The sequence below is a fragment of the Rattus norvegicus genome, chromosome 1 (assembly GCF_021556685.1).
Source record: "Rattus norvegicus strain SHRSP/BbbUtx chromosome 1, alternate assembly SHRSP_T2T, whole genome shotgun sequence".
Lineage (NCBI taxonomy): Eukaryota > Metazoa > Chordata > Mammalia > Rodentia > Muridae > Rattus > Rattus norvegicus.
In genome coordinates, this window is record NC_141534.1 from 252,764,508 (window position 1) to 252,782,566 (window position 18,059).

General features: G+C 46.4%; 2 protein-coding genes across 3 annotated transcripts in view; both read right to left on the reverse strand.

Annotated features, from left to right (window-relative positions):
* The window catches only part of Aldh18a1 (aldehyde dehydrogenase 18 family, member A1), a 32,353-nt gene extending 31,669 nt beyond the window's left edge, over positions 1 to 684 (reverse strand). For both annotated transcript variants that reach the window (NM_001395675.1, NM_001108524.2), the window contains 1 exon segment: positions 547 to 684. The gene's annotated coding sequence lies outside the window, so the exon portion shown is untranslated.
* A 6,041-nt stretch (positions 685 to 6,725) lies between these two features.
* Tctn3 (tectonic family member 3) lies at positions 6,726 to 18,005 on the reverse strand. Its single transcript, NM_001401840.1, is given in 14 exon segments — positions 6,726 to 8,671; positions 9,349 to 9,486; positions 10,552 to 10,705; positions 10,944 to 11,038; positions 11,447 to 11,554; positions 12,534 to 12,659; positions 13,545 to 13,625; positions 14,159 to 14,194; positions 14,637 to 14,752; positions 14,846 to 14,954; positions 15,146 to 15,273; positions 17,096 to 17,214; positions 17,445 to 17,568; positions 17,718 to 18,005. Coding segments are annotated over 14 exon segments (1,800 nt in total). The 5' UTR covers positions 17,950 to 18,005; the 3' UTR covers positions 6,726 to 8,437.
* Positions 18,006 to 18,059: the final 54 nt, after the last annotated feature.

Here is an 18,059-nt window from a genome sequence, read left to right on the forward strand (position 1 = left end):
ATGGTTCACTACTTAACAAAAAGACAAAAGCCCAAAGATAAACGCTGCTGCTTCAGAGGGTGGGGGCATAATGATGGGGTAAGAATCTGAGTGCACCCTTACTGTTCCAGGAGATATTCATCACACACGGGGCTCGGGCTCCAGGAGTAACTCTGGCTGCAGGGAGGATCACCTATGCAAAGGCTCCATATGTCAGGTCTCGAGCCACAGAGAACTGCAGACTCAGGCCCTGGGGGTGCGCCCGCGGCTGGTCACACACCAGGTGGATGACTACTCCCAGTACAGCACTGGAAGCCGGTTGCAGACATGGGTGGGAAGAGGCTGCAGGGTCCTCCAGCCTCCGCCTGGTCGCAAACTCAAAAGATCGCCAGAGGTCCCTGGGCCTCCTATGCCCTGTACCGGGAGCTGTGCATGAGCATCTCAGAGGACCTAGGCGTCCCGCGCCGCCGCCGGCTCCCGTGTCCACGCCCCTCCGGACCCGCGGCTGCGCCCCGCATCTCCCCCGTTCCGTGCGGGTACCCTTGCCCAGTGCTGCCCCGCACCTACCTGCTGGCCGCCGACCCCAGCCCTGGCCCGCTCTCCGCGGCAGCCGCCCTCTCCTCCGCCTTTTCTTCCGTCTACGTCCCGGCTCTCCGGAGTTGCGTCAGCTGCGTTACACTGAACCCCCGTAGCGCCGCTGACGTTGGGCGATCGGTCCGACCCGCGCTACGCCACGCTAACGGCGCAGGCGCTTCTGAGAATCGCGCCCACGCTCCACGTGGCGGCCCCCTCCCATCCCCAGGCTCCCCGCCCGCAGAGTATAGGGGCGGGGCTCCGAGCACCCAGAAAGGAGCCGCCCCAGACAGCTTCCCAGAGGTAGAGAAGAGCACAGGTTCTCAGTTGCTGATGGATGTCATAAATAGCGTGTTTGACAGTTGATCGTCTATATGTCAGACTCACCTTAGAAATAGATTGAATCAACTAAGACCGTCCCCCCTCAAAAAAACAAAAACTGGCTATTGAAAAAAATTGGCACCATGATAAAACAAGTTGGCACCCAGTCAATTGAAAATAACACCCCAAGTGTTTTCAGCAAAGACGGTGATAAGAATTACTGCATTTTAAAACGGTGTCTAATCTCTGATTATTAATAATCACTGGTTATTCCGAACCTGAATGTATAACGAGCACAGACCATCTCCTTCCGGACTGGCGATGTTCTCCCATATCCCCATTGCTCGTCGTAGGCCATTGTCTAGAGAAGGTCAGCTGTGGTTGGAAGTTAATGCTTTGTGCTTTGTAGTCCTGACAACCAACGCTGCTGAGCCTACTCGTTCATTTTCTCATTCACTAAAGGGGATTTACACTACTTCTCAGTCCACGATACAGGGGTATGGGGGGGGTGGCTAGAAGGAGAGATTCACCCTCATGGATGATGGATTGGCAAGAGAGAGAATCTGGCTGGGAGCCTACCACGCGAAGGGTATTCTGTGCTAGGCTAAAGATTTTGCATCTTACGGGGCCACCAAGTCAGTAAATCCAAACTTTTAAAGCCCTGGAATGATATGATCAGGTTTTTGTGTCAAAAATTAGCAGAGGCGTAGAAACTGGGAGGTCGGTTAGCCTATTGCAAAGCTCCACGTAAGAAATGATAAGCAAACAAAAGCCTCCCCAACAGGGGGCGTGGGAGCAAAAAGGAAGGAGCGCTCACAGCACTTTTTGCTAGGGTGAATGCCAGGAACAGGAGTTCTTTGAAATGAGATGGTGCTGCAGTATGAGATCCAGGAAGTAGATGAGAGGACCTGTGGTGCTTTGGGTAGAGCGTGTTGACGCCAGGACGAGTTAAATTTTGAGCACGTTGAGGGTGGGAAGGCGGGGCATTCAAGAGAAACAAAACAGCAGGAGCTGATTAGATCTGGTATCTGGGGGGTGGGGGTGGGGGTGGGGGTTGGTATATATAACTAGACTAAGGGACTGGGATGTAATTAGACTGAGGGATGGAGCTCTCTAAATTAGAAGGCAATTCTGACCCTTCAGTCCACACATAACCTTATTGTAATTGCTTGTCGACCTTCCCTCCTAGGAAGCTAGCCTCTGGAGAGCAGGAAAGTATATTCCTAGAATATGAGATACTTCGTAACTATTTGAGGAGTGAGTAAATATGATTTCTTTAGTTTTTAAAAACTTTTAGGTTTCTTAAAAAGTTCATTGGAATTGATCATTGGTGCTGAAAAAAATAAAAGAAATTGGACTGTTAACAACATCCGTGTTAAGCTGGTCTTCCTTGAAGGCATTGTCCTCAACTCTAGCATAGACAGCCAGCCTGGGCTTCATACATAGTGAGTTCTAGGTCAGCCTGGGCTCTGCAACAACATACTATCTAACATGTAGTTAGATAGTACTAAATGTCTCAAAGAATCAAGCATGAAACTCCTTAACATTGTTTTTATTTTTTAGTTATAGTTTTCTTAGTTTTGCCTCTAATATTCTACTTTGCCAGTAGAGAAAAAGGAGTGCATTAGATGAGTGGGGATAAGGGAAGACCCAGTTCTAGGCACATAGCCTGTCTTTCTATGAAAACCAAGGAATTTAGCCATGGTATCTTTCTCACACACACAACAAATGTTCTTCTTGTTGACTGGGGCTGGGGGCGAGGGGGTGTTAACTTGTCCTAGCAAATGGGAACAAGGCTGAACAGGGCCAGGAAGTCATGCAGGAAGTAGGACATTTAGAGTACGGTTTTTCACTCTGTAGCCCTAGCTTCCCTGGGACCTGCTGTTCTTGACTGGCTGAGTGACTTGGAAGGGGCCAGACATGCCATAGCACTCCTGGACGTCAGAATTTATGGAAGTTGGTTCTCTGTCTCTACAATGTGGATTCTTGGAGTTGAACTACGATCATTAGACTTGGCATCAAACTATCTTTACCTACTCAGCCATCCTACTGGTCCTGGAACTTGCTGGGCAGACCAGGTTGACGTAGCGTCCAAAATGCTTTGATTACAGATATATGCGGCCACCACTGCCACGCAGAAATATATCTTCAGGTGCCAGTTTTAATTTGTCGTTCTTTTCTTTTCAGGGGGTTGGGGGGTGGGGCAAGGTCTGATTCAGAAGCTCATGCTGGTCTTGAACTCAGGTTGGGATTAGGAGTATGGGCTACCACCTCAACTTTAAAATAGCTTCAGGTTGCTTCAGATAGCCAACCCAACAAAGCAATTTACTGGGAAGGGGGTGGCGTGTGTGTGTGATTGAGTCTTCAAGGGCAATAGGGAGCACTGAGAAGCACCTCAGTTGTTCAATCTCAAACTAACGTTTGACCTTAGTTGTGTTAAGCCACCTTCCACTGTGTACGATCACCCAAATCCTCACAACCCTCATAGTTAGTTTCAGAAGCACTGATGGGAAGGCTGTTTACAGAGAAAGTGGGGGCAGAGGGGGCAGGATGAGAGATGTGTAACGAAGAGACTCTTGGGAGTGGAGGATAGCATTGGTTCCTAATTCTCCAGCTTCTTGTTCTTGTCTCTTGGGAGACCTGAATTTTCCTGCAGGAGGCTAGCAGGGATCCTATTTTCATGTTATCCAAATTGTGTGAACCTCTTTGTAAAACTTGTTCCTTAAATCTGGTATGATTGTAAAATGTCTTCCCCATGTAACAGCCAAACATTAAGAACTGCATTGGTTTGCATGTAGAGAAGATTCAGGATCGAACCTAATATTTATTGAGTTTTCCAACAAGCATAAGGATCATTGTGAAGTTCTGTTAGAAGGAGGAAAGTACCCTGGGGGTCCACGTGTATTGTTGTAAAAATAAATAAAAACGCTGTCTTTTATCTCCACTTGGTCCAGCACCATAGTGCCCCAAGATATCTGCTGGATATCTTAATTCTCAGTCAGCAAAGCCTCTCACCCTTTGCTCCATCCCATATCACACTGCTGAAGGCCTCTCTCAGAGCCGTCAGCAATCTCTCTACCTACTTAGTTCCCAAGGCAGTTTCCATGCCAGAAACACACATCCCAACTCCATGGTGGCCCAGACCAGCCACCCCACATTCCATTACACTTAAATCTACACATGAAAGAACACAACACAATAACCTTTGACCCAATTGATGAGATATAATTGCCCACCTAAATATACAAAGGCCAGTACCATCCATCCCTTAAGAACATTAATAACAACCTGTAAATACACAGAGCGGAATCTTAACACCACCTTCCATGCTGTCTACCAGCTACTCTGTCTCTCTCTCTCCTCCTCTGTTCCCATCTCCTCCTCTTCCTTCAAACTCTTCTCTCTCCCATCCTTCCTTCTCATCCAATGACAGGCCTCCTTCTATCCTGTTCCTGCTCTCACCTGTACTTTACAAATTAAATGGGGAGACGGTTCTGGTGAAGTCACCTGAGTCCTGAGTATGTGTCTAGGCAGCCATCCTTGGGGCAGTGGAATTAGCATCAAAATACAGATAACTCCAGGGCAAACCACAACACACATGCCCAACAGAATTACCATATGACCTAGCAACTTTACTCTAAGGTATATACCTAAGTATAATAAAAAATAGATGTCCACACTGAAGCTTGTACAAATATTCACAACTGCTGGAGGCCAGAGTAACCTAAATGCTACTGTCTAACAAACGGGTCAAAAGTGGTAGGTCCTTGGGAGTATTTGGCCATGAAGGAGCAACATGTTGATACAAATTACAAATCAGATGAACTTTGAAAACACACAAAGTGAAAAGAAGCCAGACACCAAAGGTAACATGATGGACGTCCAGAATAAGTGGTCTACAGAGGGAAAAAAGGGATTCTGATTACCAAGGACCACTGGGAGGAGAGAGGTAAATATTTAAAAATGATGAAGCTTTTATCCCTCGCTAGTGCCAGCACCTGTGGGGCCACATGGCACTGAGGGGTACTTTTATCTCAGCGGCTCCATGCTGTCCCCAAGTACTCTCAGACCCAGGCAGTCCCAAGCCATTCCATCGTGGCCCCTTGCTACACTGGTCCTTAGAGTTAGTTCCGGCACTGGAGGGCCATATGGGACTAACCATAATTTATCTCTGGTTATTATCTCTCTTGGTAGCTCTCTGCTAGCTGTGAACTCTCTGGTTCCAGCTACTCTGTAAAATCAGGGTTGTAGAAGTCCAGCGTGGGGTTGGCCTATCTCGGCTCCCTGCCGTGGATTCTGCCCACACTCTCAACAACCGCCCCCTGGTAGTTAAGGTATAAACTCCCAACAACCTGGTGAAATCGGGCCTCAAGAAACTGTAATTTATCAATCAGATTTATATGTTAAGTTCTCAATCCACAACCTACACAATAAACTCACAACCAATTGATAAAGATATAAACCGCCCACCTAGATAAGGTAAATTGACCTGTACAAATGCATCCCTTAAGAAATATTCATACAGGGCTGGAGAGGTGGCTCATCGGTTAAGAGCACTGACTGCTCTTCCAGAGGTCCTGAGTTCAATTCCCAGCAACCACATGGTGGCTCACAACCATCTGTAATGGGATCTGATGCCCTCTTCTGGTATGCATGAAGAGATCAACAGTGTATATGTGACATAAATAAATAATTAAAAAAAAGAAATATTCATACAACCTGTATCTATGTAGAGATGCATGGCGAGGATTGTTTACATCCGTTTCCATGTTACCTCTTCTCTGCTCCCCCTCTCCCTTTCCTTCTAAAACCTCTGTTCCTGCCTCCCTTCCTTCTTGTCCAATGACAGGCCTCATTTTATCATGTGTCTGCCTTCACCTGTATAATGATATCACTTCACCCTTTCTGTCTAATTAAAAAAAGTAACTTTTTGCTCAAATATTTGCTGAGCACAACTATTACCATTTTGTAATTTATAAAGCATAAAATACACCTAACACCTAGCCCAACATTTTATCAGTTAAACAGAACATTTAGGTATCTATTCCTGTTTAAGAAAGGCTTAAAATCTATGTTATGTCCAAGCTAGCTTGTATACTACCTGATAACTATCCAATTAAATCTGTATTCTCAAAGTTAAACAGCCTGGGTAGGCTATGATACTATAACTAGTTTCAACCCTATCAGAAATCTGAGAAGGTGGGAAACGTGCAGTTTTTTTTTTTTTTTTTTTTTTTTTTGGTTCTTTTTTTCGGAGCTGGGGACCGAACCCAGGGCCTTGAGCTTCCTAGGCAAGCGCTCCACCCTGAACTAAATCCCCAACCCCTGAAACGTGCAGTTCTAACTCAACTTCTGGAACTGAGGCAGGTTGAAGAGACAACTGTCTGTCAGTACAGTCCCGTTACTAACTTAGAGGAACACCAATCTTCAGCCCTCTGACCAGGGATCTGACAGACCTTAGTGAAACAGGAGTTAAGGATTAGCTCACTGTCTCAACAGAACTAAGCTGTCCTAACCTGTAAATTGTGTCCTCTCAAGGATAGTACAGATCTGGAGGAGAAATGGGCAATTTCTGCCCAGTGGCCACCGAGCCACACTGTACCTCACCTGAGGTAGAGCTGCTCAGCTGTTTTTTCCTGTCCACGGATGGGGGAGCGGTTAGGAGCAGTTATGTCTCAACAAGTGAGTAGATAACACTAAATGTCACCTTTTGTGAAACTGGCTACTTGCTAAGGACTCCGGAATGGAACAAAATTATACAGCAACTGGAGATGGAATATATTGTTAGCGCCTTTCTTCTGCTCCTGAAGCTGGATTGTGTCTGTTTCATTAAAAGACAATTTGGGAGCAGGGTGGTGGTGGCACATGCTTTTAATCCCAGTACTCAGGAGATAGAGGAAAGTAGTTCTCCATGAGTTCAAGGTCAGCCTGGTTTACAAATCAAGGTCCAGGATAGCCAGACTATCCAAAGAAACCAGTCTCGAAAAAAACAAACAAATGAACAATCAAAAACAATTTGGGTTTCAGAGTATTAATAACCTCCAACCCTCTCTGCCTGGCTTTCAAATTCCCACAATGCAAACTTCCATCGCTTCCTAGGATGGATCACTTTAATCCACAGAAATGCCTGTGCCTCCCCTCAGGTTGTCCTCAGGTCCTTCCCCCTCCCATCCACTTTCCCAGGCCAGGCCAACCTGACTAGAAAGCTCACCCATCAGGAAAAGCCACACTGGCTGTCTGGCTCCAGCGGTGCACGTCACTCAGAGGGGGCGGTGCCTTAGAACTGCACGTTTCACACGGTTTCACCGGAGTCATTCTTTTGCATCCTAACTCATTCTATTTACTGCCTCATTCCAAGGCTTATGTTTAAAATAATTAGACCTAATGTCATTTCTTCCATCAAAACCTTGCCTTAATTAAAAGGACAGCATGAGTCTTTAAGTTTTCTACAATAATTCTCAACTAATTTGTTTCCATTCAAGAAGAGGAAATGAGCTCAAGAAGTCGGTCTCTGTACGTGCTACTTCTGTGGATCGGCCAGACAGGCAGGGCTCTGTGGGAGCTAACGAAGTCTTTCTTACCCTTAAAGAAACAGGCTTCAACAGAAGTCACGGGCATAAAATTGGACCAAAGGAGAATATTTCCCCAGAAAAGAAGTCCCCTGATTCAAATGCTACTGGACAGTTTATGAGGGTTCTCGTTCCCCCTTTAAATCTCATACATGTAAAAATACTCGGGGTGTGTATCATGGGGTGTCAACTTCTGCCATGCTACTGGACTTGCTCTCAGTCACTTTTATTACCCCACACCACCAAGTAGGGAAGAACAGAAAGGACTGGTGGGGTCATTCGCTAGCGAGAAAAGGATATGGAACTCCATTCACGTTGGAAAAACGAGTAGAAAGAACAACTCTCCCAACTCAGGTCTGGGCAAAGGGTGTGGCTATACTTTGGCAAAAGAGCCAGACAAAATACAGAGCCAGCAGTTTCCTGGCTCAAATTGTCAGCACTAATGCACTCTGAGTTCACTCTGGGTGAATGGCAGGAGCACATGCCTGTGAGTGGACCCTGCAAACATTTATTAGAGGCGAGACACAACGTGAAGGGATGCAACATGAACAGACACAATGTGAAGAGACAAGGCTCTTGGCCTGCCCAGCTTTAGAAGCAGAGAACACAGTGTGTACCTTGAGACCTGAGGAGCCCGAAGAGGAGAGCTATGATGATAGAATATTTATAATCGTTTTTCTAACATGCCACCTTTAATTTATAAAGATTCCTGGCTGGGCATGATGGCACATGCCTTTAATCCTAGCACTTCAGAGGCAGAGGCAGGGGGAAATCTCTGTGCATCTGAAGCCGGCCTGGTCTACATTGGGAGTTCTAGGCCACCCAAGGTTACATAATGAGAAAATGGAAAGGAAAAAAAAAATTCTTTTGTTAGGTTCTGTTTCCCTAAATTCCGTCCTGTAAGCACGAGTAAGCCAGACCTGTTTAGCCAAGATCAGTAGGATGTCTTTAGTTTCCCATAGGGAAAAATGAAACCTGATTATTTCCTTTCTTCACTAGGTCTGTGAGTTGAGAAGTCCAAGTAGAAAGACACACAGGATGAGGATGAGAGAGGACGAGTCTTTCTGAACACTGGCCCCTCTGCTGAACGCCACTTTGAAGGGAAAGAAGAAATCGAATGGCAGTTTCCAGTCTGGTCTAGGTTGATCCCTTGGCGGTTCTGGCTTCTGAGTAAGGTCCATAAAGTTCACGAGAGTCATCAAAGATACTTCTATTCCCCTCTGGAGCTCCTACAGGAAGGAAGTCAGACAGGTGAGCTCTTGGTACATTTCACGGAGTCTCCGGATGCATTATTTTCTTTGGACTGAAAACACGTGACCCAAGCGAGATGCATCCTCTTGAATGGCTGCTTATAGTCTCATTGTGTGGGATACAAGCAAATGAGTTCCCAACAACAGCCACTTGACCAAGTATGCCTGAAGCCTCATTCGCAGAGCCTACCACACATGCCCTTGGAAGGCAGAGATGGGAAGACCAGGAGTTCGAGGTCATCCCTGACTATAGCAAATTTGAGGCCAGTCTGGTCTATAGAAGACCCCGTCTCAAAAGAGACTTTGGCTGTCTCCGACTGGGGAGCAGCCCGAAAGCAGGAAGGCCAGAGGACCAGACCACTGCTATCGACGCTTAGCAGCTCGCCCCGACGGGGCTTTCTGTGGTCAGATCAGTAATAATAGTAGGGTTATTTAAAAGAAATCTGAAATCTGGGGGGGGGGGGGGGACCGAGAAGGATGAATATGGTTGTATTCACTATGACAAAATGCTAATTTTCATAAGCATGCTGGAAAGACAGACCTAAAAGTTGGTTCTCAAGACTCACCCTAGAGAAACACTGATTGGTAACACACACTGGCTCTCGGAAGTTTAACAGCGCCCTGGTGGTCAAGTGGCTGGGAGGAGCGTGACTTACCTGTACAGACTTGCACTGGTACAGGAATCGGGCTCCTGCCACATGAGCTTGTGGGTTGGACTGAAGTCCTAAATGTGCCCACAACACCTGGATCTCCAGGGACACTGGTATCACGCAGCAGGAAGTGCAGTTAACTGTCTGCAGAGCATAAAGAAGCAAAGTGTCTCCTAAGGCTATGAAAGGCTGCGGCCTCCAGCAGACCATGTGGAAAGTAATGACGGGTTACATAAGACACAGTTGGGGTTAGACTCTAAGTCTGTTTTGAAGGCACTGGGGAGCCATGTAAACTGTTCTAACAAAAACATGGCATAGTTAACGCAGTACCTCAAGGGAAATAACTGCGAGATGTAGGAAGATACATCCTATCTGACTTCAGTTTTTAAACCCTTACTACCCCTGCAGGAAATGTGAAATGTGATCTGTGTATACTCAGAACTGAACCCAATTCAATTACCTGGCAAGGGTTCTACACTGTCCTAAAAGCCTGACCTGTTGCGATCCTAAGAGAATAAATGTGCTGCCAGCCTCATAAACAAACCCATGCTGAGCGAACAGTTAAGACTGTGAGTATGGCTGGAGACTCAGCTCAGCAGGTAAAGCTTGCTTGCTCCCGAGTCTGACAACCTGGGTTTGATCACCCACACGGTGGGAGAGAGCCATCTCTCCAGGCTTCCCTCTGACTTCCACACATACGCACTTACATGATAAATGGAGCGGAGGAAGGAATATGAGAGAATCTTTGAGCTATATGGCATGGCTTTGAACTATAAGTACCATCACTGGCTCTCCACCTTCCTAATGCTGCGACCTGTTATACAGGCCTCATGATGTGATGACCCCGCCCCCCACCATACAATTATTTTTGTTGCTACCTCCTAACTGCAGTTTTGCTGCTGTTATGAATTGTGATATAAATATCCATGCTTTCCGATGGTCTGACCTCTGTGGAGGGTTGTTCAACCCTGGAGGGGTCAAAACCCGCAGCCTGAGGACTGCTCTAGTTTATCTTCAAGTTTATTTTACAGTAAGGAAAATAGGATAGATGGAGGTATAACCTGAAATATGGACCCCACACGGGAATAATTTCTTATATTCTTCTTGATGTGATAAATGCAGACAAGACTCAAGACTGCTTTTGCCTTGGTAGCCATAACTGCAAAGGTGGAAACTGAGTCACCGGCCAGCGGTGGCTTCCTTCCTTACTGAAACACGGCAGTTCTTGCTGAGGATCCTGGTCCACCCTCCTTTCTGGGCTGGGTCAGCGTTACCGAAGATGGCAACGTGCTCTGGTCTGGGCCTTCCATGGAGAGTCTGGTAAATCTCCTCCTGCAAGTGGCTGCAGTTCACCTCTTTGGGTCTGAAAGTAAACATCATAGAGGCTGGAGCCCAAAACTAGCAAGGTAGCGACGCCATATTAGTAGTCAAGCATAAAACTAATGCTATGATAGGGACTAGAAAAGAGCCTTAGCAGGCCCTCCATAGATGCAAAGACTATCGTTTTCTAAAGTGTAATTTCAATCAGTAAACAGTTACTTCTACATAGTCCCGATAAACAGAAACAAAATGGTGCAAAGAGCTCTGAGGCAAATAATTACCTTAACTGGCACCCCGACACTGTGTTCACTCCAAACTGTACTTCGTGCCTCTTAGCAGAGCAAAGGCCATTACCCTCGCTCTGCAACAGGGTCATCTGAGGTGCGAAAGTGACGGTCAAGGTGACTATAACAGAACTGGGAAGTGGACAGGGCTCGGAAAGCGATGCTTTCACTGGACCCTAAGCACTGTTTATATTTCACTAAGACACTATCAGTTCAATCACACATTTTCTCTAGTAGTTAAAAAAGCAAATACTGTCTTTCTGTAACTCATTAACCATATATTAGCATATGAATGTCATGCTAAAACAAGCAAACATCAGTATCATTTTCACCTTAGTTGTCTGAGGTATAAAGTCTTTGGCATCGACCTTTAAGAACATAATATACTCTGCTACAGAACGTGCTACCGCAGCCCGTCAGAACCTTGAGAATGGGAAGACCCAGAAGATCAGCAACCTTCCTCATTGTTGTAATAATCCGCCCGGCCCTCAAAAAGATACAGAGTGACTTAGGTCACCAGTTAGCACCAAGAGTGGCTTCCCCGTGAGGTAGCCAGGATTCCCACTTCTCGGAGCAGCAGGAGAAGCAGCCTCTCTCTGTTGAAATGCCTGCAGAAGGAAGAAGACAATTACTGTGTAGACAGGTCTCCCTGCTGGACTCACGTCTTCTGACCTAACAGCCAATCCGTGAGCTTCACTGGGCAAGCTTCCCTTCACCACACAGCAGCATAATCTCCACCATCCCCTCTTCTTTCTCTAGCATATATCTGGAGTGATCTGTCTGTTGTTTTGTCTTGGGGAGCACTGGGGATTAAATTTAGGGTCTTGTATATATGGTAGGTAAGTGCTCCCCACCCCCACCCCCAGGATCCCCTACCGATCCTGAGCAATCTGAACGCTGAAATTCACTACGTGCTAATTCTGCCAAGGGCTGAAGCCAAGGATCCGCCGAGGATCCCTTGACACTACTTCTCAAACATTAACACTGATTTCGTGATTTCTGGCTGAATCCAGGGGAATCTAAATATAAATTGGCTTTTAATCAGTAACAGGACTGAGAGACCCAGAGCCTGGCTGATCAGACTTGGAGAGAACGCTGCTTGGTTTTAAAGGAGCAAAGAGGCAGAAGAAAGGCAGATGGATGACAGCAGTGAAGCTCACAAACCAGAGGTCACTGGGAAATACAGTTACCAATAGTGAAAGAGCAGGGTAAAGAATTTCTGTGTGCTGCTGACTGAACAAGGGGAGCACCTTTAACGAACTCAGCACTGTTCTGGTTGGATCCAAAGAGAGCATCAGAGAAAAAGACGTTAATGACACATATGTCTGGAGCATCTGTCACTCTGGTTAATTAAGGGACAGTGAATGTTGACACCTCAATTAAGACCGAAGTCTTCATAGAAAAGAAAGATTATTTCTTTTCTATGAAGCAGAGTGGGAGATTTTATTAAAGATAATTTTGTAGGAGAAGGAGAGATGCTCAGATAGACAGACAGAGAGACAGAGAGACACAGTATGGATACTAGCTCTGCAAAGTGCTATTTCTAGGACCCAGCCTCCAAGCCCTCTCAGAGAGAAGGCTGCTGACCCTGAAGTGAATGATGAAGTCCTGCTGTAGAGAAACACCTGGCTTGACAGTCAGGTTGGTCTGTCTGAAGCTGACAGAGACTTTCTGGATCCCAAAGGTCCCATTGGTCTCTATCTCGTAGATGACCTGAAAAACAAAAGGAGAACCCATTAATCAAAATTGTGAGCTTATTGTGTTTAGCACAGAAGGCTCTTCTGTCTGTTTTAACTGTGTGCAAGAGACTTACATGACAATCAGAACAGACCAAAAACAATAGCACATAAAGACAGCTTGATATTACAATTGCATGTGAAACAGAGACCAAATATGGCTCGTAGGAAAAGTTCACGGAAGAGACGTGCTTACTAAGAGTTTTGAGTGGGTGTGGAATTGGGCATGGGTAAGCACGGAATGGAAGCCTGGGTTACTAGGCATTTAACTGTCTGAAGAGAAATAACGATACTGGGACGGAAGGGATACTTTAAGATAATTCTCATTCCTTTACACATCTTCATTGATTATAACAGAAAATTAAAGTTGGCTAGTCTCAGACTTTGCTGATACCGTGGCAGCAGATGAAAACCTGAAAAGTCGGTGAGAGCCAGTGCAAGACTGTGTGTACGAAGGAGGAGTCTGAACCTAAAACACTGGAGGGCAATAGTGAGGGACATACTGGGACATAGTGAAGACATGCTGAGGACGAAAGTGACAGGCTCAACTCCTGATGCCAGAGCTGAGATGACATCCAGCAGTCAGTTAGTCTACCTGAGTGGTTCTCAACCTGTGGGTCGTGACCACATTGTGGGTCGAATGACCCTTTCAGGGGGTCGCCTAAGACCATTGGAAAACACAGTTGTTTATATTACGATTCATTACAGCACAATTACAGTCATGAAGTAGCAACAAAATAGTTTTATGGTTGGGGGGTCAGCACAGCACAAGGAACTGTGAAAGGGCCACAGCATCACGAAGGTTGAGAGGCTCTATCCTTTACAGTAGATGAGGCCCCTCTGGGGATTTGAGTTTCCATACCTGGGAAACAATATTCTGACACGTGTTGCCAGCCAACAGAGGAGGGCTGGTTTGTGAGGCAAGTGTCACAGGAACCTGGAACTGGCAAGAAGGAAAGGCATAATCAACGGCAATGGAGAACAGTCTTTTCTCTTGAAGCTAGAGGAGAGCTGCAGTCTAGCTGTGCGTTATGCTAAAATGGATGCTTTTCTTTCCCCTTCACTATCCCATTTTTCTCTCCTTCCGGTGCCAGACAACTTAAATTCTGGTCATTCTGAATCTTCACATCTCAGCACAAGCTTCTTGGAACACTGGTTCTATCAGATACAGCACAAGGGCCACAGCTAATCAGATGTAAGGAGCCTGAATTCTGACTTCCCTCTCAGACATTCATATGCCTGCCGTTAAATGAAAAGGTGTCCACTCCAAGCACAGCGTTTAGTGTGGTTTAACTCAGGTGTTTTCTGGACTTACCAACACGTCACTGATCTTTACGTCATGTGAAGCTATTTCTAGAGCTGTGTTTGACTGTGGTATACAATGCCTACGTTCTCCTCCATTATTCTAATTTATAATGACATGGCCTTAGATAGTCTGCAGTAAGGTATTGTTTTTCTTGATAAACAGCATCATACCTTCATACTCTGAAGATCAGTCATAGCTCTTGGAACCTAGGAAAGACAAAGAATAGAAGCATGGTGGTGTACACGCCTTTCCTAAAAGCACCAGAGTTTCCACTTCATATGATCCCCAATCAGACTTTGGTGGGGGAAAGGGAAGATGGAAATACCGGAGCGGCCTCTGATCTATCAACTGACTCTTCTCTCACCAAAGATCTGAGTGGAGCTCGAAGCTACACTAGACTGAATGCCATACACCCAGACAGAGCTTGCTCAAAAAGCTAGAACTTTGCAAAACAGAACCGTCACTGATGCTTCACTCTCAAGTAAACCCATAAGCCAGGACGGTGCCGAGGACTTATCTTAGGAATTATAAGCTCCAGCGTAGGGATTTTCTACAGCACACAACAGTGGGTGGCCTATGAACTTCACAGTGAGGTTGACTAATGTGACTGAGGCGAGTCTGCATATTGGGTAGAGAGGAACGGCTTACCTTCAGGACTCTGAAGTTATGGTAAGAGGCAGCATCCAGGGCTGGTTCCGAGGTGCAGCTACTGGCCAGGTCCTTGAAGAAACGAGCACACGTTGTGCTTTTGCTCTCTAGGAAACCTTATAGCACAAAGAGGGAAGAGAGCAGTGGTGAGGGAAACAGTCTATCTCCTAAAAACCTGAAGGCTTGGTGCATTCCTGCCCCGGACCTACCTGCAGGATTGCTCTCAGCACAAAGTCCCCCAGCTCCCACCGCTGCAGGCTGCCGCAGTAGGCTCACTACGGACAAGCCTGGGTAGTAGATCAGGATGGGATCCCCAGCCTGAATAAAACAGAGTCCAAATTCATTCTCTGGGAATGTTAGAATCAGCAGCCCAGGCAAAGGAAACGGATAAATTAACTAGATAGTTCTGATGAGGATGGTTTACCTCATCGGAGGCGGGTCCTACAAAGTTACACGGCCACTGTACTGTCCAGAAAACCAGATTACCCCACCCCCTTCCCCAGGCTCACCCTATAGAATGGCCCTGGCGGCTGGGTTTTCGGTGTTGACGTGAAGAACTGGCCTCCAAACTCTGCAGCCAGGGCCTGGAAGTTGGTTGCATTGACTGTTTGGAGCTCCTGGAAATAGTTTGATTTTGCTACAATTTACAAAAAAAAAAAAAAAAAAAAAAGAACAGAAACTTAGATTTAAAAAAATTTCATTTTAAGTATCTGGCATAAGAAACAACCTTTGAAGCACAACACACACATTTTATCACATGCAGATGAACATCCGATGAGTTTAAGAAAGAACTCTAAGATGACTCGGCTGGTCAAGGCAATAGCCACCGAGACTGACAATGACCTGAACTGGGACCTACGTCCTGGAAGAAGGGAATGGATTCTGATAGGCTGTCTGTCCTTCCATCTCCACACGTGTCCTATGGCGTGTGTTCATGTCACACGCGTGCGTGTGCCTACTCCTTCCACATGGGAAATAAGTGAAGTCTTTACAGAACAAAGTCCTGCTCGGGCACAGGTATGCTGGCATCCAGACTGCATACCACCTCTCCTCCATCTTTAGGAGCTGAGGCTCCCAGCTCTGCAGCTTCCTCACAGAAACTGCACAGAAAGGCTACTGGCCTCCTATCAAATCCCGTTACGGCTAGCTTTGCAGGCAAGAGTTAAGTGAACTAGAGAGAGGAGCTGAGTTCAGGAGTCAGTAGCTGTGGATCCTTTCCGTAGCTTTTCTCAGGAAGAGCGAGTTGCCACACGACCCCTCATCTCAGTACAGGTGTATTGGCTGACGTAGTGATAAGGACAAAAGCACACAAGACATACACGGTGAGGCCATACATATACACACGTATATTATTCATATACGAATTCATATACAAATACATAAATGTTCTCATTAGTGTCACGGTCGCACATGGCCTACCATCAGCCAACAATTTAAAGGTAGTGTAGTGCAAACTCTGATAGAACTGGATGTGAAAAGAAGCCTACAGACCATCTCATCCACTCCCATTAGGAAATTTGGATCCTCTGAGGCAAGGTTGTTGCAAAGACCTCAGAGTAAGCTAGCAAAACCAGGAGCAGATCCCCAGTCCCCTACTTGCTGGTCTGCAGTTTTCCCACCCCACCGTGCTGTAGAGACCCTGTTAGAAATAGAACACTTCCCCCCAACCCTCCATGATCATTATCAAGACATTTTATCCACTGTGAATAAATACAGTTTGCCCTTTTCTAAAGTGACTTATTTATTTTTATTTTATGTGCATTGGTGTTTTGCTTCTATGTATGTCTGTGTGAGGGTGTCAGATCCCCTGGAGTTGGAGTTACAGTCAGTTGTGAGCTGCCATGTGGGTGCTGGGAATTGAACCTGGGTCCTCTGGAAGAACAGCCAGTGCTCTTAAGTGCTAAGCCATTTCTCTACTCCCACAGCTTGTCCTTTTAAGGGGCTGATAGTTTGATATCTGGAGGAAGTCATAATATTCACATAAACTTACAACCATACAAAGAACTCTGCAAATTCTAAAGGACTGTCTCAGAACTTCCAACTTCCCAGGACGGGCTCACTTGGGCAGATGACATTAGATTCTTAGGAGAGGTAAGATGTTCCCAATGTAAGAAGAAAGAAATTTAGGAGAAATTTAAGGCATAGCTTAAGGACAAGGAACATGAATTTGTCCAAAAGAAAAGAGCAGTATAAAATCATTAGAGAAAAGCTTGCAAGAGAAATCAATCAATCAATCAATCAATCATCCATCGATCAATCAATCAATGCTGATTGCCAGGCTAGAGTTGCTGAGCAGTATTTTAAAGGTGGTGGAGAGTCACTGGAGGTTTCTGAAATTACTAATGAAAGGAAGAGGGTAGTCGTAACATAGGGATTTGGAGGACAGGAGAACTCCAAAGACAGAGTCACGTCGTAATAAACGTTAAATGACAAGAGCGGCCAAACTTGTTTCTACTCACAGTTGTTCACACGGACGCAAAATTGTGTGATTCCACTGGAGTCCGTGAAAACTCTGGAAGGAAATGGGGAGTTGCTCCTGAAGACCAGGGAGTTGTCCACACATACCCAACTTGAAGATCTGTGAGGAAAGTTGAAGATACTGAGGAGGGGCGTGGAGTACGGTTAGGGAAGGGGCCCTACCCTACCAATGTCTGAGGCCACTAAGGGGGTCTGTGGGCAGAGGTACAACATTCCGGGTAATGTTTTACTGGATGGCTCAGCACTCCCGGGAAAGCCCAAGGGAATATTTTACGCGGGGATCTGGGGGTAGGAAACTCACTCTTACTTCTCAGCCAGAGCACAGCTCACCTTACACTACCAGGAAGGCAGAAGGAAAAGACTGTTCTGGGATGGAGAAGATCGCAGTCCTTATCGCAGCAGCAGTTTAAATCGCAGGTACCAGGAGTCAAGTCACAGACACAGATCGATAAGGCTATAAGTGAAAGAGGCAAAGCGAGGTGAAGCTCCCCAAAGTTTTCCCTCGCGGATAGCCCCATTGCAAGCTACGTAGCGAAGCAATATTGTCTACACAATTTTAGATCCGAGAAGTCAGTATTTCCATCCCGTATCCCGCCGCATCACCTGGGAAGGGGTCGGTGGTCGCGTTCTCGGGCATCGATAGTGTCCAGGGGGTAGGACTCTCAGACAAGTCTGGAGGCGCTGTAGTTGGTACTTCGGGCGTCACTGGCCCCAGGACCCAGGAGGTAGGCAGAGCCCGGGCTGTGGAGGAGGGCTGCGGCCGGGCGGCGTCAGAAAGCATCAGGCCCACTAGCAGCAGCAGCAGCAGCAGCAGCAGCAGCTGCGGAGTGCACATAAGGCAGCCGGGCCGCAGAGGGGTGCGACAGGAGCCCGAGTCTCCAGATAGATCCTAGAGCCCAGGGGTAAGGAGTCGGAGATGACGTCATCAGCTTCCATCTGTGCATT